The following is a 21,310-nucleotide window of genomic DNA, read 5'->3' as shown; positions in this document are numbered from 1 at the left end:
AGTTCAAAATAAGGTTTGATCAGAATTCAAGACTAACGTGCGGGTGATCAGTTTAAAATACTTTTGCGTCGATGGTCGCAAGTAGCATTTTCTCACGTACTCCAATGAGTGTTTCTTTTTTTTTTCATAACCTCAACAGTTATTAAACTCATGCGCTAATTGTGAGAGGAATGAACAATTCTAATACTGCACAAGGCACAGCCAAGCGGATACCTTTTGTTTACTACCGCTACCGGTAAAGTTTCATGAGATTCTTGGGGAGGGCTGGGAAGTCATCATTGCATGAAAATGTTGCGTTATTTTAGCTTAGTGACCTAGTCACATGCAAAACAGAAAACCTATCGCATCTCACATATTCACAAAGTCAAAAAATCCAAACGTGGGCACTAGTGTCAAAAACATATAATCGGACGCTAGTGTCCAAAATCCAAAATCGGACACTATAGTAACCAAAATCCAAGTCCTCTGTCTTTTCAAATGAGATATTTAAAATTTCCTTCAGAAGATCGGGGGGAAGTCGCGAAGGCCAAGGGCTGAATGCACTCAAATTATGATCGCTTTGTGCGCTGGAATTAGCTTTAATCCCTGGCTGGTTATTAGCAAACTGTCAGATAAACCTGAAGAAAAATGATGGGGGGGGGGGGGGGTAGTGCCGGGGTCCTGATTTTTGCATAAGGGCGGGATATCATTCCCTGAATCCAGGATAAATCCCAGCAAGATGGGCTTTTTGACTCGTAAGCTCGTTTGATCTCTAGCTGTCAAGAGGCTAATATTTTTTACAGTAGTTTAGTGCAGTAGAAAAGGCGATCAGACTATTCTTAAGTGGCTCACTTAACTCAATCTTCCTCTGTAACATGCAAAATTTTTTCTTTTTTTTTGTGATGATTATGTCTGATAAGGCAAACGCCTGCCTTCCTTCGGTTAATCGAAAGTATGTATGATCTAACCCTGCTCTTACAGGGAAATTTTTAGTAAACGTCCTGTGTGACATAGAGAGAATTCTGTGGGCTTGAGTTTCTCAAATTAACTGTAACTTGTTAACCATTTGACATACAAATAAACCCGTAAAATGATCTTAATCAATACTCTGGTTATCTGCCCAGACGTGTTCAAAGAGGATCAAATTTTTTTGGCAGATTTTCATTGACCTTCGTGTTCCTGTTTCACTGAAACGCAACAGACAGAAGGGGCGAGAAAATGGAGTCGAACTCAAAGTCCTCCAAAGCGTATCGCGCTCGCGATCTTTTTCCTACTTTGAAACCTTCTTATCTGTCTCTCACTCTAGTCTTTGTATGTATAATCCTTCTGTTGAGGAACGAGTCTACAAACGATCGTTTGTTAGCGTTGGAAAAACAGATGAAGGTTTTGTCAACAACGCAAAGCTGTGCTGAGACTGGCTCCGATGCAAATCGCAACGAAATGTCCGTCAGGCCGCAACTGGATTCTGATCAGATGTTTTCCAGAAGGATCAAGATTCCTGTTTCAAAGAAGCTTGATTATCCCTCAGGTAGAGAAATTTGCAAAAAAAATTTGTCAAACTTCTATTTTGACTATCAGTAGGAGGAGTAGAAGTCACTATCTAAATTGAATATGTTCTTTGATGACACTGTATCCTTCCAAGTCTTTTGATCGTGCCAACTTAAAGAAAAGGTGAGTACCCAACGTCGAGATTTCCAAGATAACAAGCGAGAAAAAATTTTAAGTAATCTTCCTAGTTCCTTTTGACGCTCAAAACTTAAAGTTTATTTTCGAAACTTTATATTTTCCACTGATATAGCTGATGCAAACTCACATGCAACCTTAATGAAAGAACGCGAGTAGCGTAGTTGGGCAAACGAGCCTTGGACTGTGTTATCCTATAACTTGCCGCGTAACTTGAGCGCAACATACAGTCAACTGTGGTTGGTTTTCTTTTGCAAAATGCTTTAAATAGCTAAGCGTAAGCATTGGCCTCACTTCATTTTCCTGTCAGCACGAAAGTGTCGGCAGCTCTGCATCTACAGGATGTCGAAACAGATATCACAAGGGTGCTTTTGTCTGCATGAGGCCGAGGTCATCAATGTTTGTTTTGATAAGCTGAAGTGTTCGTTAATTAAAGCAAACTAAAAAGACGGCCGTACTCATGACTAAGTTTTTACCAGTAAATCAAGTCGAACAGTGGCTCAGCTTATGAGGATCGAATTCATGCTGTCTGTAGTTAGTTGTCAGTAAATATACTGCGTAATATTTTCAAAGATGAAATCATGATAATTCATTTATTTTTCATTCCGTTAATCCACTGTTTATATCTATCTGTATTTGATACCATGGACTTCTTTTGTATCTGTTTTGGTCTTCTCGTTCACACATTATTCTGTTGATTTTGTCCGGTATTCCTCATTAAGTCCCATCCACAAATGTTATTTACATTTACGGCGTAGTAATTGGTGGACTCATTTGATTTTGGAATGATAAAAACTTCATCTGTACCCTAAAGCAAATATCAGTTCAATATATAGGAGGTAATTTATATTCTGCACTGACTTAAATACGCAAAATGACGGCAAGGTACTAGCATATGTCCTGTGTGGTAAGCGCCGTATATCCGAAACCCAATTTTTTAAAATTTTTATTAAACATTTTTACCCATTTTAATAAATCTCAGGTCTAAATTGATTTCAAGATATTATTATTACCGCTGATGAAAAGATATTTTTTTCCAAGATAAGAAATCGTATAGACGAGCTACGCACAAATGCACTTCGGCCTATGCCGACCGGCCTCGCAACATCTTGGAAAACATATCATCATCGATCATATCTTTATCGCATGCTAGACTGCGCAATATAAGAAATAAACATTATTATTATTATTATTATTATTATATTCAGCAGTTTTCTTTTTCTGCCGATTCACAATTGTTGTTCTTGTTGTTGCTTTGATTTTTTTTGCTTATTGACCAATGTTGACCAACTAGTTTTTGTCTGACCGCTCTCGTATGTCGTTGTGCTTGTTTCTTCAACTTTGGTTTAAGCCATTTCTTAATGTCTTGCGTTGCCTTTCAGCAACTTAGTAAACTCGTCCTAAATCTATCTGATAGAAAATGTGAATTGTTTTCAATAAGGATGATAAATATCATTAATTTCTTCAGGTAAAAGTCAACAAAACCGACCGGACATACCTATCATGTTACGCAGAAATCGCAGGAAAGCTCCAGCAAGTTTACCTAATGTCATCACAATTGATGACGTACGCAGAGAGATCACCAAGCATTTAGAACAGCTCATTCCTACAAAGTATTGCAGGTCGACCGAAAAAGTCTGCCCTTCGGGTCCCCCCGGAAGCCCTGGCGTTAAAGGAGTAAAAGGATCTCGTGGTAGGAGGGGACCACGAGGAAAACAGGGACGACAGGGTATTATGGGTCCACCAGGTAGGCATGGAAAGCCAGGAATAGCTGGACCTGTTGGACCGAGAGGGGAAAAAGGAGACCAGGGAGAGCCAGGCTCGAGAGGCATGCCAGGACCACCAGGTAGTCCTGGAGAGTCAATATCTGCCCCACAAGTCACGATATCACCTGCTAAACAGACTCAAGATGAAGGAAAGGATATGAAGTTTTATTGCTCGATTAGTGGGAATCCACCTCCCAGATCTGAATGGAAGTTTAGGGGCAGGAAGCTTATTTCAGGCTCTAAACATGTGGTCAACGATGGAGCATTGACCATTAAACGTTTGAACTACAGTGATGCTGGACGGTATTCTTGTGCTGCGACTAATATCCTTGGATCGCATGAAGGGTCAGGAAATTTAACTGTTCGAGGTAAGAATTTTATAGCCAAATTTGATATCTTGTCTGAAACGTTCCTATATTGCTGACGACGAGAAAAGGATTGATTTAACAGTAAAATATGTAAGTTTTAAGGACTTCGGTCCTCAAGCGTTGAAAATACCCCAAACCGAAGATTACACTGCCTGGCCATTTCACATTAAGATTATGTATGGGGACAATTCCGAAAAGGAATTGGAAAGAAACTTATACGACCCTTCGTACCCTTCCCTTAATTGTTAAGAGGTTTCCGGTGAGCCTGAATAGATTATCCTCTGTAGAGGTTCATCAATTACAGTTTTTTCTAATCGTACATGCAGTATATTTTCTTCTATTTTCTTTTTTTTTATGTAGGTCTTCCCATTTTGATCTCTCCACCACCGTCTGTCATCACGCCAAAAGAGTATTCCACGTTGAACGAGACATGTCAAGCTAAAGGGTTTCCACGTCCCTCCATAAACTGGACCAGACTAGGAATGCCTTTCCCTGCAGGGAAGACTACGATCAGTGGAGGCAGCCTAACTATAAATAACTTGAGTCCTGCCGACAGTGGAGTGTACGAATGTAGAGCGACAAACAGCATGGGTACAACGAAAACAAAGATGAACGTGGCAGTGCAACGAGATCCATTTAAAGGTTTGTATAGCCTCGGCATTTGCTTGGTGACAGACTGTTCGACAGACTAAATTCATGACTGACTGGCTCACTGACGTCTAACAAAATGGTTTAGGCTGTGCTTAATTCTCCCGCCGAATTTGAATATACTTTCATTCGGAATACGTTATAGCTTACTGACTTCCATATACAGTTCGATCGTGGTCGAATTTTCCGCCTTCTTCAAAACGACAAATTGTTAGCCTTATGGTAAAGCACCGTTCGGTCGTTACCACCAATTCTAAAACCTCAGGTAATCTGTATCGCTTGGTCAATGCAGTAGTCTTCAGTGTGATATTTTCACGTAATGACGTCACTGTCAGTTGTAAGCGTTCAACAACTTGGAGTAACATTCCTTCCTTGGTACTTGAACTGCATGATACAATAAATCAAGGAGCTAGAAACGACCATCATTTAAGCACTTCTGCAGAACTAAAAGCAAATAGCTTCAAACCTGGATAGAAATATGCATAAAGGTTCATTCATTAAAAACATTTTAGCTGTTTATGTAGAAGTTGTGTAGAAAAATACCAGAAATGAGAAAAATGTCCTCTCGTGTTATATGTTAAACCATCGAATAAGGGATTTATTATCTCACTATTATTTCACTCATTTGATTTTAGATTGCAAAATATATCGTACGGCCTTATCTGTGCGTCATATCGATCGCATAAGGAGTACACGAATGACGAAACAACACGAACGAAACCATTTGAGTGTTTTATGTGACCGACTAAAAAACTCTGTCGCGCGTAAAAGTTCACTTCTTTACAAGTCAAGCCTAACAAACGCAAGAAAGAAAAAAATCAACGTGTGTTGCTCTGTATTTTTGCCCTGTTCTACGATGTAATACCGTCTATAAACGTGGCATACTTTCTGAAGTCACTGGGGGTATCTTGCAATAACTAATCCCATATAACGAGTTTTTCTTGTTCTTAAACGTCCTTGAACCCTCTCAGGTCCCTTGTCTTGCGAGTGATTGAACATTTCATGTAGTGTTTATTCCCCAACAAAATATTGGAGCGACGCGTAAGGTAGCGAATCATGCTCAGCTAAGCCAATCACAATTGGAATTGCAGATATAGACGATTGCAGCGCTAATCCGTGTCACAATGGAGGATCATGCCGAGATCTTGTCAATGGGTTCAAGTGTGACTGCCCTGAGGGGTACCTTGGAACTCTGTGTGATACAGGTTGGTGATTCTTAGGTTTTTTCTTTAAGAGTGAACGGAATATTTTGAAATAGGTCTTCATGTTCGCACGTAAAAGGTTTAGGGTTAGGATTAGCAGCAGGGGATCTTCTGTACTTATTTGGACCCTTAACTTGGATGACCGGCCGAAAATAAAGCTTTCGGAAACGTTAAGTGTCCTTTCCACCATTTTTAGCGCATGCTCTATGTTACACGTGGGATCGAGGGTAAATAGTGTCAGTATTGTCTGAATGTATATTCAATTAAAAAAATGGAATAACTCCTTTGACTTTTTATAAATACACCTTATTCAATGGTTTAACTTAAAGTACCTGCGGATGTTTTAAGTGTTGAGTAGTATTTTATGTAAAAGTTGTGTAGAAAAATACAAGAAACGAGCAAAATGTCCTCTCGTGTTATATGTTACACCATCGAATTAGGGATATATGACTCCACTATTATTTCACTTTTTAATATTATGATTTGAGTTCGCGAAATACATCCTACGGCCCTCTCTGTGTATCGTATCGATCGCAGAAGGAGTACACGAAAGACGAAACAACACGGACGAAACCATTAAAGTTTTCTATGTGACCAACTAAAAGATCTGTCGCGCGTGCAAGTTCGTTTCTTCACAAGTCAAGCCTAACAAACGCAGAAAAGAAAAATCCAAGTTTGTTGCTCTGTATTTTTGCCCTGTTCTACGATGTAATACCGTCTATAAACGTGGCATACTTTGCGCGCGTCCTCATGAATTTATCTGATAAATTGATGCAGTAATAGAATAACAGATATATTGTTGTCTTCATCGTTGTTGTCCTCTGGCACAATTATTCCCCAGTGCCGTCTACGAGGCAGTTGTTTAAAACGTTACTTTCCTGATATCATCAGGTGTATGACTGTTTCGAAGGACCTTAAATGTTCAAGTATCTCAAAACGTCATCAGTTCTAGGTTTTGAGCGACTCTGAATCTGAAGGAAATATAGACCCATCTTTTTTGCAAATTCTCCCCACCCCCACCCCCCAAAAATTTTTTTCGGTGCCCATCTCCTCGCTTTCGCCATCTTTTATGAGATATCAGAACATTTCGCTTTTCATAAAGCCAAATGATTGAGTATTCCAATACATTTTCATTTTTAGCTCCCTCAGAATGCAATCAGTACAAGATTCTGAATGACTCCGATCGACACAGTGATTTTGGTCGCGGTAACCAAACATGTGATAAAAATTTGATAGAAGACTGGTACAGATTCTCGGCGGGGGCTGGAACAAGCATAGCCACAAAATGCATTCCAAAAGGCCAAAGATGTGGAACGGACGTGCCGGGGTGGATGAACGGAACACACCCAACAGTTGATGAAGGAGTCGTTTCCAGAAAAGTTTGTTTTAGTGGCTATCGCAACTGTTGTTACCGCAACGTTACGATCAACGTACGGAATTGCAGCTCTTTCTTTGTATACAGATTGAAACCACTTTCATATTGTAGAAGCCGGTACTGTGGGAAAAGTTAGAAGTTTATGGACAAACTTCGGTTTGTCCTAAATGACATTTAAACTATGGAGACAAAATCCTCACTTATTGTTGGCTGTCTTAGACGACTATCTTAGACTTGTAACTGCCGCAAGGTATAATTTTAAGGCTCTAAAGCATTCCTGAAAACAAAACAAAAAAGCTGAATAGAACGGTTTACGCTCGATAGTTTGAATCAGAGCTGTATTTTCTCTCTTCTCTTCCCATTTCTTTATTCTAAGCCCAGAACTTTCAATGGAATGAACCTCACGCAAACTGCATTCTCGTGCGTGATAAGAAGAAATAAGTGCGTATGAGTGCGTGATGGCTGGCGATCGATGCCTCGCAGTTTCGACTTGACGCAAAAATTTTTACAACTAGAGAGGGCAACAGGAAACTCTTTTGGCGGTATTTAATTATTGAAAAGCTTTATATATTTAGCATATTTAGAGGGCTAAATCAAGGCTTTGCATAATAAAAAGAGTAAACGTCATGAGAAATGTCATTCAGCATTTATTATATTTTGCTCCGGTTACTTTAGTTTACAGTTGACCCAATATGATTGAAGGAGTCGTTTTTTAGGAAAGTTTGTTTTAGTGGCTATCAAAACTGTTGTTACCGCCACATTATGATCAACGTACGGAATTGCAGCTCTTTCTTTGTATACAGACTGAAACCGGTTCAAGTTTGTCACAGCCGGTACTGCGGAGGTAAAGCTAGAGGCTGAAACACAAATCTTGTTTTTAAGAATACTGTATATCATTATACCTTGATCTGTAGTCGTTTGTTTAATCTGCCGTTGAACTAATTCAGATATCACAAACACGTCAAAAATGAAACTTAACTTTAAAACAGTTCGTCCTTTTAAAGAATTATCATTTAGAATTTTAAAGGAGGCCTGATCAAGACTTTGCAGAATTATACGAGTAAAACTTATGAGATATGCCATTCTCTCAGCAGGTATTATATATAATTACTTTAGTTTCTTCAGTTAGCAGCTACTCTAATCAGAATATGATGAAAGACGATGTAATTTTGATTTTTACACCAAGTGATTGTTCTTAAAGGTAGAAGTTTTGTAATGCCTGTAATTAAGTGCACCTATCTTAACTTTGCAGTGTTTTTGACTTTCCTTGTCGCTAGAGATCCGACAGTTGTTCTCAATGAATACCCTTTTAAACTTATTTGTGATACATGTACTCAAATTTGACGGATAATTACAGATAAAGTATCACAGCTGCTTCGAGGCCTCGAGCTATTTGTCATATAAATTCCTGTTATAGTCAACGGAAAAGGTCATAGGAAGTGTGAGATCGGCTTACAAATGGATTAGATTCTCTTATAACGGATGGGGAAGATAAAGTGTAGATAGGCGTTTTTTAGAACTGTTTTATTCCGGTTGAGTAAAGCCGTCCCATCTTACACAACATATCATATTTCCCCCTTGTCTTTGGCTTTCAGCAAAGGTGAATATGAGTTCAAAACATTTCAAGGACTGAAGTTTTTCATAGTTGTTTTTGTGCAGTGACCTAAATGACATTTTATTTGTGGATATAAAATCCTAACTTATTTTTGACTGTCTTAAACGGTCTTCTTAGACTTTTAACTGCTGCTAGATAAAATTTCAAGGCCCTAACTCATTCCTGAAAACAAAACAAAAAAGCTGGATAGAACGGTTTACACTTGATAGTTTGAATCAGAGCTGTATTTTCTCTCTTCTCTTCCCATTTCTTTATTCTAAGCCCAGAACGTTCAATGGAATGAACCTCACGCAAGCTACATTCTTGTGCGTGAAAAGTAGAAATGAGTGCGCGCGAGTGCGTGATGGCTCGCGGTTTCGACTTGACTATAGGTAGGGCAACAGGAAACTCCTCTGACGGTATTTAATTATTTATATTGAAGACGTTTTATATTTGGCATATTTAGAGGATTTGATCAAAGCTTTGCATAATATAAAGAGTAATTAATCTTCATGAGAAATGTTATTCTTTCAGCATGTATTGTACTTGCTTGAATTAGTTACCTTTGTCAATTTAAGTTGACCCAAAGTGATAGTTCTTTAGGGTAGAATTCTGTAAAGTGTGTGAAATAAATTTCATCTTTCTTTACTTGGCGCCCTCTTTGACTTGTCCTTCCTATATGAAATGCTCAATAAGTGCGTGTGACTGCGTGATGGCTGGCGATCGATGCCTGGCGGTTTCGATTTGACTTAAAGATTTATAAAACTAGATTGGGCAACAGGAAACTCCTCTGACGATATTTAATTATTGAAAACCTTTTTATATTTAGCATATTTAGAGGGCTTGATCAAGGCTTTGCATAATAAAAAGATTAAATATCATGAGAAATATTATTCTTTCGGCATGTATTATATTTGCTCCAGTTACTTCAGTTTACAGTTGACCCAATCAGTAAATCATGTATCACGATATAATTTTTCTAATAGGAGTAAGTGCATGCGAGTGCGTGATGGCTGGCGATCGATGGCTTGCGGTTTCAACCTGACTAAAGATAAATAAAACTATAGGTAGGGCAACAGGAAACTCCTCTGACGGTATTTAATTATTTATATTGAAAACGTTTTATACTTGGCATATTTAGAGGACTTGATCAAGGCTTTGCATAATTAATAGAATAATTAATCTTCACGAGAAATGTCATTCTTTCAGCATGTATTGTACTTACTTTAACTAGTCACTTCTGTCAATTTTAAGTTGACCCAAAGTAATAGTTCAGTTAGGGTAGAATTCTGTAAAGTGTGTGAAATCAATTTCATCTTTCTTCACTTAGCGCCCTCTTTGACTTTTCCTTTCTAAATCGAATGCTTATCAAAAAAATGCCTGAGAGTAATTTAGATGTTTCTAACCCTTTTCAGTCGATTCGACCATAATTTACAGACAATGTATTACACCTGCTTTGAGGACACATGCCATTTCTATTCCAATTTCTTGTTAAATGCAAAAAATTGCCAAGAGTTTGAAATCGGCTCATGCATGGAGCAGGAGTCTCTTATGTAGGATTGTTGTGAAGCTACAATTCCAATTATTCAATAACGTTGATATATTTTCTCAGTGGGTGGCTATTTCACAAGAAGACATAAGCAAACGAAAGCGTTTAACGGGTGGCATGCAAAAGGCTGGCTGTCGAACTGTTGTTTTCTGCCAGCAAAACAAAGGGTCAGTTTGATTCAATTTGCTAAACTGAAGTGAGCCACAGAAGAAAAATAATGACTTTTATGATATGACCCTTGGGGCATTGCTCTGACTTACAATCCCGTTGAAAACCATAATAAAGCTGACATGTGTGGGGCCGGATAAATTGACTTTAGCTAGAAATGAGTTGCGTTCTTCAATAAATCATGAGATTTATGTTGTGACCCCACGGCATATCCCCAGTAAGTTCAAAGGGAAGTAAATTGGAAAGACAAACTGTTCTGCTCCGATTTCGCCAAGAAAGAATTCAAACCACTGAAGAACTGTGTAAAATAGTTTTATTGTTGATACTTGGAGTGATATTTTTCCTTATGGTGGAACAACTGATAAGCATTTTTGTCCTATTCACGATTGCAATTTATTTGGTTCTTTCGGAAGGTGACTTTAAAAAATAGATTGTATCAGCGAAATGCTTCACTAAGTTAAAGATTTGTTCTGTACGTTTGGTCCTGTTTTCATAAAGAAAAATTTCAATGATCAATGCTTTATTCTTCTTTCTTCCTTTGCCGAGTGACCAAAAAGTGAAATTCATTTTTGTTATTATTGAGATAATTATACAATTGTGTTGAGTATAATGTTCATGCTTTCCCCAGCTTCCCTGCCTCTTTGGAGAGCTTCCATCTTCCGCAAATAACGCGGGAATGATTTGTCATTTCTTAAATGGCTGAAGTGGAATTTACATTTTATCTGTTCTCGTGAAGGATGGTTGGTTTGTCACGACGCTTTAAATTTGAAATCATGGAATTATTTACATGAATTATGTGATAAGAGATTACGGCTTAAAAAAAATGAATATTTTTTTCGAATTCGAGTTTCCACATATTAAAAGCATGAATATATTTTGTCTTATTTATTAGTCGTGGTTAGATTAGCGGGTCAGGCCTCCTTAATTGTTTTAGTCCATCTGTTGATGAACGTCACTCTCATGGTAATTTTGGTCCTTTCAAATGTCAATAAGTCGAATTCCAGTTTTCATCATTAAAGCAGTTTCTCAAAATTAAAAAACCCTGATGGCTTTCCGAGACAATTTTCTAAAATGTGTCCTCTGTCCTCAGCGAATATCTCAGCCGATGCATTTTCCTAGTCCGTTTTTTTCTTCCAGATTTCTGAAACAACATCCTGTTATAATTTATAACAAGACGAAACAACCCGCCGTTAAACGATTGATAGCGAGGTCTTATCGATGTCTTATTTTCAAAACATACTTTTTATTGCAGATAATTGCCGAATACTGCAGTTTTTGGATGCCAAAGATGGCTCAGCGCTGGAAAAACACGTCATAGGAACAATTGCCTTAAACTCTGAGCATTCGTGCAGAGTTCAGTGTTATCTGGAGAACGCATGCGTATCGTACAACTTTGGAAAGAGAGTAACAGGAGATGAGGTCTGTGAATTAAAGAATTCGACAGACATACAACATCCGGATGATTTAAAGCCGAGAGTGAATTTCATTTATCGTGGAGCTGAGGTATATAAAAGTTTCCTATAATTTTACAATTTTTTTTGTACCCAGAAAAAGGATCTCATTGGAGATAACCGTCAGCCGTTAAGCGGCCAAAAAGTTTAGCCATAAAAATAAGCGTAAATATTGACAAATTCTAACTGTTACTCGTAAAGAGACTTTCCCTGTTAAAATAATTGTTTTATTATACAAGAAAACGCTTCTCTCTGGGTTTTTTTTTTTTTGAGAACACCACGCGGACGAGGGGCTTAGAGGCAAGGCAGATTTTGAAATCGACATAATAACCCAATTTCTGCTGCAGACATTAAGTTGTCATGTCAACTTCATTCGTCATTGTAATTGAATGTATGCTGTCGTCCAATCAGAGTTTTCATAGTTTAATGTATAATAATGGAAGTTATCAACAGTTAGCCGTAAAATGGCCAAAATTTTTTATCGTTAGCCGTAAAAGCCACTACCCCATTGGTACCCTATCATAGAACTATCATAAAAGCCCCCTTCTATGAAGGCTTGTCGCTTTATTCAAAGGACAGTTTCAGGGCTAGAATTGATGTCACTTCAGCACAAGTTTCCCTTCAATGAAAGTAACAGATACAAAGTCATAGCAGTCGGACCATATATAATTTTATAAAGGGGCTAAATGATTTCTCATTAGAGCTGTTCAATATTATAGTTCCTCGTTGATGCGGACACTGCAATCAGCACATGTCGGATGATTCATGCCCTGGCCCAATCATGTTGTCATATTCTTGGGCAAGACACATTACTATTACTATGCCTCTCTCCACCCAGGAACATGAATGATTAAAAACTCTCAGATCAGCATATTCCGATGAAGAGCTGCAGTTCTTCATGTCGCTTCATTCGAGGGAAACTGAGATATGCTATGGCAATTATGAGCTACATCTCGCAAACCTTAACCTTTTATCATTCCAGAAAGAATTACGTTCATAGATTCTTTTCGTACTTTCCCATAATCCTCCTGTCTCCTTCAGTCTGATTTGAATGGTTTTTTCCATTTATCATTTCCCAGAACTCATGTGGGACCACGTCTTTTATGAATGGTGGGACACGTCAATCCGGTTTTTTACCACACGGGTACCGCTGCCTTTGTGCTGCAGGCTTTACTGGGTTAAAATGCGAAACAGGTAAGATATTTGAAAGGAATGGGATAACGCCATCTGAAATCCAAGTTATCCTCTTCAGCCTATGACTATTTTGGCTCATTTTTGATCAGTCTTTCATTTGGATGTTTTGACATCTAACAAAACTAAGAATTTGTCACTGGTACCTCAAGAGCTCAAGGACGTAAGAGAGAGCACGAATAGTTCCTAATTCTATAGTCAGCTGCGACACTACAGAAACCAATTACTGCCAAAAAAAAGAAAAAAACGAAAAAAGAACATAACCTCCTGGCAAATTTTGATTAGACCCGTTTCTGAAGTCACTGGGGGTATCTTGCAATAACTAATCCCATATAACGAGTTTTTCTTGTTCTTAAACGTCCTTGAACCCTCTCAGGTCCCTTGTCTTGCGAGTGATTGAACATTTCATGTAGTGTTTATTCCCCAACAAAATATTGGAGCGACGCCTAAGGTAGCGAATCGTGCTCAGCTAAGCCAATCACAATTGGAATTGCAGATATAGACGATTGCAGCGCTAATCCGTGTCACAATGGAGGATCATGCCGAGATCTTGTCAATGGGTTCAAGTGTGACTGCCCTGAGGGGTACCTTGGAACTCTGTGTGATACAGGTTGGTGATTCTTAGGTTTTTTCTTTAAGAGTGAACGGAATATTTCGAAATAGGTCTTCATGTTCGCACGTAAAAGGTTTAGGGTTAGGATTAGCCGCAGGGGATCTTCTGTACTTATTTGGACCCTTAACTTGGATGACCGGCCGAAAATAAAGCTTTCGGAAACGTTAAGTGTCCTTTCCACCATTTTTAGCGCATGCTCTATGTTACACGTGGGATCAAGGGTAAATAGTGTCAGTATTGTCTGAATGTATATTCAATTAAAAAAATAGAATAACTCCTTTGACTTTTTATAAATACACCTTATTCAATGGTTTAACTTAAAGTACGCGCGGATGTTTTGAGAGTTGAGTAGTATTTTATGTAAAAGTTGTGTAGAAAAATACGAGAAACGAGCAAAATGTCCTCTCGTGTTATATCCAGTTACACCATCGAATTAGGGATATATGACTCCACTATTATTTCACTTTTTAATATTATGATTTGAGTTCGCGAAATACATCCTACGGCCCTCTCTGTGTATCGTATCGATCGCAGAAGGAGTACACGAAAGACGAAACAACACGGACGAAACCATTAAAGTGTTCTATGTGACCAACTAAAAGATCTGTCGCGCGTACAAGTTCGTTTCTTCACAAGTCAAGCCTAACAAACGCAGAAAAGAAAAATCCAAGTTTGTTGCTCTGTATTTTTGCCCTGTTCTACGATGTAATACCGTCTATAAACGTGGCATACTTTGCGCGCGTCCTCATGAATTTATCTGATAAATTGATGCAGTAATGGAATAACAGATATATTGTTGTCTTTATCGTTGTTGTCCTCTGGCACAATTATTCCCCAGTGCCGTCTACGAGGCAGTTGTTTAAACATTACTTTCCTGATATCATCAGGTGTACGACTGTTTCGAAGGACCTTAAATGTTCAAGTATCTCAAAACGTCATCAGTTCTAGGTTTTGAGCGACTCTGAATCTGAAGGAAATATAGACCCACCTTTTTTGCAAATTCTCCCCACCCACACCCCCCAAAAAATTGTTTCGGTGCCCATGTCCTCGCTTTCGCCATCTTTTATGAGATATCAGAACATTTCGCTTTTCATAAAGCCAAATGCTTGAGTATTCCAATATATTTCCATTTTTAGCTCCCTCAGAATGCAAACAGTACAAGTTTCTGAATGACTCCGATCGACACAGCGATTTTGGTCGCGGTGACCGAAAATGTGATAAAAATTTGCCAGAAGACTGGTACAGATTCTCGGCGGGGGCTGGAACGAGTATATCTACTCACTGCCTAACGCACCATAGATGTGGAACGGACATGCCGGGGTGGATGGACGGAGCACACCCAACAGTTGACGAAGGAGTGGTTTCCAGAAAAGTTTGTTTTCATGGCTTTAATAACTGTTGTCACCTCAACATTATGATCAACGTACGGAATTGCGGCTCTTTCTTTCAGACTGAAACCGGTCCAAGATTGTGTCAGCCGGTACTGTGGAAAAAGTTAGAGGCTGAAACTCAAATCTTGTTTTTAAGGATACTGTATATCGTTATACCTTGATATTTAGCCGTTTGTTTAACGTGCCGTTGAACTAATTCAGATACCACGAACACGTCAAGAATGAAACTTAACTTTAAAACAGTTCGTCCTTTTTTAAGAATTTTCATTTAGGATATTAAGGAGGCCTGATCAAGACTATGCAGAATTATAAGCGTAAAATTTATGAGAAATGCTATTCTCTCAGCAGGTATTATAGATGTTTACTTTAGTTCCTTCAGTTAGCAACTACTCCAATCTGTATATGATAAAAGACGATGTAATTTTGATGCTTACACTAAGTTATTGTTCTTGAAGGTATAAGGTTTTTTTAATACTTGTAATTAAGTGCATCTTTCTTAACTTTATTGTGTCTTTGACTTTCCCTGTCGTTAGTGTAACTGCTTCCGTTGAAGCTAAATGTTACTGCTTCCGGGAAAAGCTGCGAAATACTTTGTAGTTAGATTGACACCTAAGTGATTAGTTCCTTTTAGACAGAAAATTATAGTTAACGTTTCGGTTCAGGATAAGACCCCGTGTGATCAAGATCGTTTTTGAATAGAAGACAAGTTAGACTGTAATCCTCGCTAAAGTCCGCGAACGTTGGTAAGCAATAACTTGTTTTGTGATTAACTGGGATACCTGGATGGTACTGGATCCTTGGAATCAAGTGTAGTGATGCTACGGGTGTCGGACTAGTATACTGAAATAGTGCGCTCAAGTCTGGCCAAGGGCATACACCTATTTCAAAACATAGGCATGCTATGCATGCAAGAGTTATTTTTTGTAGGGTGGGTGGATTACTTGAAACATTGTGAGTGATGTTTACATTCTTACAAAAGGAGAGAAGAACATTAATGTGGGAAAGAACGAAAATGTCAAATTACCTCACTCACAGGTATTTTGAGGTAGATTATGTGTGTTTTGCGAATAAATGTCACTAAAAATAAACTGTATTCGTGCCACTGATACCTGTTAGTACAAAATGCAGACTGCAGAGTGGGTACAAAATGCGGACTACGAATCTGAAGAGTTTTTACGTCTGGTATGTAATAAAATGTCATCTTACAGCTTACCGCGCGTCACGCAATCGCTTTTCTGCGATCCCCCTTCACGATTATTTGCACTATTGTGGAAAATTCCTGGCCCATTTCTTGATGAAAATCGATCGTAATATAATTTCAAGCCTTCAATATAGTCTTCTTACTTTGCGCGCGAGTTGGTTAGTGTGATGTCTGTACAGATTTTACCAACGTGAAAAAAGTAGATGATGTGAATAACAGTGATGGTAAAGCAAGCTTAAAACGGCAGAAATCGCCAGAAACTACAACGGATACACGGGGTATGAGTAAGTTTTATTGATTTTACGAGAAAAATCTTCATATTTCGAAATATTTATGGTTGTAAATCGATCATATTTCTTTCCCTATATTATTCCTTATAACATTTTAAATTTTCAACGGTTCCTCTCGTAACTTAACACCTAGTCACACAACACGTGACGCGTTCATGAATTAATTGTTGGCTTTTTCTCGAGACGTGAGCTTGGGCCGCCTGTGACAGGACAATTGCGTAAACAATACCTAACATAATAGCATTATACACAAAAAACACGGGATTTTGGATCATGTATTTATTAAAAAAGAATATCCATACAACTACAATGAAAACAAACATAAGATTCACCTTTCTGATCGTGAAATTAATACGATTCGCACTGTTATCGTAGCTACGTTCCCTGGCATCAAGTGAATCCAACATGGCGTCTTTCTTCACAAGCAGTTTACATCCATTTGAGTTTTGTTCTTCAGTCTCACGGTAGTGGTGTTGTTCAATAGGTTGCATAGAGTATATGCAGTTTGGTTTCAGATTTCAGATTTTGCTTTTTACAACAAGTGTACGTTTTCAGCTAAGACATTGGCATACTTGGTATACAGGTTACCGGTAACCTCGCCACCAAGCAGACTCGCCACCAAGGAATGATCTCGCCACCAACGTACTCGCCACCAAGCGAAGTCTTCTCGCCACCAACCACCAATAAAGAGATAAACTAGAATAAAGTAGTCGAGGAGAGTAGGATGTTCGAACGAGCACAATTCAAATCGGCCGATACGTTTGTGCGCTTGTCTGTATTTAAATTATGACCTTCAGCGACGTGTTAGATGTGTTCCGTTCCTAACTCATTGACATCGAAACGTATCGTGTTTGTCTTTTGCACGTAAGCGAGGAGAAATTGCAAAAACTCGAACAAACTTATCGGTTTCGAACGTGCTTTCGACAACATACGTTTATAAAGTTTGAGTACAGACTTATCAGCCGAACATCCTACTGTCCTCGACTAATCTCTTTATTGGTGGTTGGTGGCGAGAAGACTTCGCTTGGTGGCGAGTACGTTGGTGGCGAGATCGTTCCTTGGTGGCGAGTTCGCTGGTGGCGAGTCTGCTTGGTGGCGAGGTGACTGGATACCGGTATACAAGGCATACAAGGCATTCAAGGCTTTCATGGCTTTCAAGCGTCCGTGACTCAGTCCGTTCCAAAATTACCGCTCAATAACATCTTTTAGTGCGGATTGGCCGCGAACAATACGAATTGTGTATGCGTCTATAAGTATTTGGAGCGTTTGCGCTATAATGCTCCAGATGATCGTAATCCAAACACGTTGAAATACAAAACGACAGACAAAAGAGTTTTATAAGCAAAAATCTCGTGTTCGTCATGTGACCCGGCCCTGTCCGTGCATGACAACGTCAATCATCATCAAGAAAACACGCGTGATCAGCAAGTGAACACCTCATTGGATCACAGTAAGTTGTCATGGTGTTGAGGGCCCAATGACCTCTGGGTACTATTGCGCAATTTTTCCATTTTGTGGCGGAGGAAAAAAAAAAAGACGACAAAAAAACAAAGGCATTTTATGACTGGGCTACCACAGGTATCCCAGTAATGATCATGCTATTACATTTGACAAGGGTGGATGATGTCATGTGTTTTAAACATATATCATTTTTGTTTCTGGTTCAAAAGAGAAGGTTGGAAGTAAATGTGGGTGAAAAGTGAAATTTACTGTCTATCATTGTAAATGTTGGAAAATCAAGGCAGTACTGTTTTAATGAAAACATTAATGATTCCCTCTTTATCAAATAAGACAAACAGGAACGAATTTTGAGTGAAATAATAGCATGATCATTACTGGGATACCTGTGGTAGCCCAGTCATAAAATGCCTTTGTTTTTTTGTCGTCTTTTTTACTGGGATACCTGTGGTAGCCCAGTCATAAAATGCCTTTGTTTTTACTGGGATACCTGTGGTAGCCCAGTCATAAAATGCCTTTGTTTTTTTGTCGTCTTTTTACTGGGATACCTGTGGTAGCCCTGTCATAAAATGCCTTTGTTTTTTTGTCGTCTTTTTTTTTTTTTTTTTCCTCCGCCACAAAATGGAAAAATTGCGCAATAGTACCCAGAGGTCATTGGGCCCTCAACACCATGACAACTAACTGTGATCCAATGAGGTGTTCACATGCTGATCACGCGTGCTATCTTGATGATGATTGACGTTGTCATGCACGGACAGGGCCGGGTCACATGACGAACACGAGATTTTTGCCCATAAAACTCTTTTGTCAGTCGTTTTGTATTTCAATGTGTTTGGATTACGATCATCTGGAGCATTATGGCGCAAACGCTCAAAATACTTATAGACGCATACACAAGTCGTATTGTTCGCGGCCAATCCACACAAAAAGATGTTATTGAGTGGTAATTTTGGAACGGACTGAATCGTGAACGCTTGAAAGCCATGAAAGCATTGAATGCCTTGTATGTCTTGTATGCTAAGTATGCCAATGTCTTAGTTGAAAACGTTAACTCGTTGTAAAAAGCAAAATCTGAAATCTGAAACCAAACTGCATTTACTCTATGCAATCTATTGAACAACACTACTACCGTGAGACTGAAGAATAAAATTCAAATGGATGCAAACTGCTTGTGAAGAAAGACGCCATGTTGGATTCACTTGATGCCAGGGAACGTAGCTACGATAACAGTGCGAATGGTATTAATTTCACGATCAGAAATGAATCTTGTTTTTTTTCCATTGTAGTTGTATGGATATTCTTTTTTAATAAATACATGATCCAAAATCCCGTTTTTTTTGTATATAATGTTATTATGTTAAGTATTGTTTACGCAATTGTCCTGTCACAGGCAACCCAAGGTCACGTCTCGAGAAAGAGCCAACGATTAATTCACGAACGCGTTACGCGTTGTGTGACTCAGAGTAAGTTATGCTGGGAACCGTTGAAAATTTGAACACGTTATTAGGAATAGTATAGGGAACGAAATATGGTCGATTTACAACGATAAATATTTCGAAATATGAAGATTTTTCTCGTAAAATCAATAAAACTTACTCATACCCTGTGTATCCGTTGTAGTTTCTGGCGATTGTTGCCGTTTTAAGCTTGCTTTACCATCACTATTATTCACGTCATCTACTTTTATTACATTGGTAAAATCTGTACAGACATCACACCAACCAACTATGTTGAAGGCTTGAAATTATATTACGATCGATTTTAATCAAGAAATGGGCCAGGAATTTTCCACAATAGTGCAAATAATCGTGAAGGCTGATCGCGGAAAAGCGATTGCGTGACGCTCGGTAAGCTGTAAGATGACATGTTATTATATACCAGACGTAAAAACTCTTCAGATTCTCAGTCTGCATTTTGTACCCACTCTGCAGTCTATATTTTGTATCCGGTCTGCAGTCTGCTGTCTACATTTTGTACTAACAGGTATCCGTGGCACCAATACAGTTTATTTTTGGTTACATTTATTCGCACAATACACATAATCTACCTCAAAATACCTGTGTGTGAGGTAATTCGACATTTTCATTCTTTCCCGCGTTGATAATCTTCTTTCCTTTTGTAAGAATGTAGACCACTTACAATGTTTCAAGTAATCCAGCCACCCTACAAAAAATAACTCTTGCATGCATAGCATGCCTATGTTTTGAGACAGGTGTATGCCCTTGGCCAGACTTGAGCTCACTATTTCAGTATACTAGTCCGACACGCGTAGTATCACTACACTTGATTCCACGGATCCAGTACCATCCAGGTATCCCAGTTACCCTGCTCACAGGGTCTAGTTTTTTTTTTTTTTTTGTTTTTTTCCTCCGCCACAAAATGGAAAAATTGCGCAATAGTACCCAGAGGTCATTGGGCCCTCAACACCATGACAACTAACTGTGATCCAATGAGGTGTTCACATACTGATCACGCGTGTTATCCCTCAACACCATGACAACTAACTGTGATCCAATGAGGTGTTCACATGCTGATCACGCGTATTATCTTGATGATGATTGACGTTGTCATGCACAGACAGGGCCGGGTCACATGACGAACACGAGATTTTGCTTATAAAACTCTTTGGTCAGTTGTTTTGTATTTCAACGTATTTGGATTGCGATCTCCTGGAGCATTATAACGCAAACGCGCAAAATACTTACAGACGCATATACAAGTCGTATTAATCGCGGCTAATCCACATTGAAAGATGTTATTAAGCGATAATTTTGGAACGGATTGAGTTGCGAACGCTTGAAAGCCATGAAAGCCTTGAATGCCTTTTATGCTAAGTATGCCAATTTCTTAGTTGAAAAACGTTCATTTGTTGTAAAAAGCAAAATCTGAAATTTGAAACCAAACTGCACATACTCTATGCAATCTATTGAACAACGCTACTACCGTGAGACTGAAGAACATAACTATATGGGATGCAAACTGCTTGTGAAGAAAGACGACATGTTGGATTCACTTGATGGCAAGGAACGTAGCTACGATAACAGTACGAATGGTATTAATTTCACGATCAGAAAGGTGAATCTTATGTTTGTTTTCATTGTAGTTGTATGGATATTCTTTTTTAATAAATACGTGATCCAAAACCCTGTGTTTTTTTGTGTATAATGTTGTTATGTTAAATATTGTTTACGAAATTGTCTTGTCACAAGCGGCCCGAGCTCACGTCTCGAGAAAAAGCCAACGATTAATTCATGAACGCGTCACGCGTTGTGTGACTCGGTGTTAAGTTACGAGAGGAGCTGCACGTTATAAGGAATAGTCCATGGAACGAAGTATGGTCGATTTACAACGATACATATTTCGAAATATGAACATTTTTCTCG

General features: G+C 38.7%; 2 protein-coding genes across 3 annotated transcripts in view; both read left to right on the top strand.

Moving 5' to 3' along the window:
• The first annotated feature begins 1,162 nt into the window (after positions 1-1,162).
• LOC131768543 (uncharacterized) overlaps positions 1,163-21,310 on the top strand; it is a 59,011-nt gene continuing 38,863 nt past the window's right edge. The window contains exons 1-5 of one of the 2 annotated variants that reach the window (XM_066167835.1): positions 1,163-1,507; positions 3,131-3,796; positions 4,157-4,438; positions 5,536-5,649; positions 6,787-8,807. In XM_066167835.1, coding sequence (XP_066023932.1) covers positions 1,198-1,507; positions 3,131-3,796; positions 4,157-4,438; positions 5,536-5,649; positions 6,787-7,157 — 1,743 coding nt within the window. In that variant the 5' untranslated portion in view covers positions 1,163-1,197 and the 3' untranslated portion in view covers positions 7,158-8,807. Of the gene's footprint in view, positions 1,508-3,130; positions 3,797-4,156; positions 4,439-5,535; positions 5,650-6,786; positions 8,808-21,310 lie in introns of those variants that run through there. The other variant, XM_059084263.2, reaches the window with a different exon arrangement.
• The window catches only part of LOC136281065 (uromodulin-like), a 28,287-nt gene continuing 17,655 nt past the window's right edge, over positions 10,679-21,310 (top strand). The window contains exons 1-5 of the mRNA XM_066167277.1: positions 10,679-10,745; positions 11,585-11,835; positions 12,863-12,977; positions 13,471-13,584; positions 14,724-14,998. Of these exons, the coding sequence (XP_066023374.1) occupies positions 10,679-10,745; positions 11,585-11,835; positions 12,863-12,977; positions 13,471-13,584; positions 14,724-14,998 (822 nt within the window). The remainder of the gene's footprint in view (positions 10,746-11,584; positions 11,836-12,862; positions 12,978-13,470; positions 13,585-14,723; positions 14,999-21,310) is intronic.

This window comes from Pocillopora verrucosa, chromosome 5 (genome assembly GCF_036669915.1).
Source record: "Pocillopora verrucosa isolate sample1 chromosome 5, ASM3666991v2, whole genome shotgun sequence".
Lineage (NCBI taxonomy): Eukaryota > Metazoa > Cnidaria > Anthozoa > Scleractinia > Pocilloporidae > Pocillopora > Pocillopora verrucosa.
Note: the sequence above shows the minus strand (reverse complement) of the source record. Positions and strands in the feature narration are given on the sequence as shown.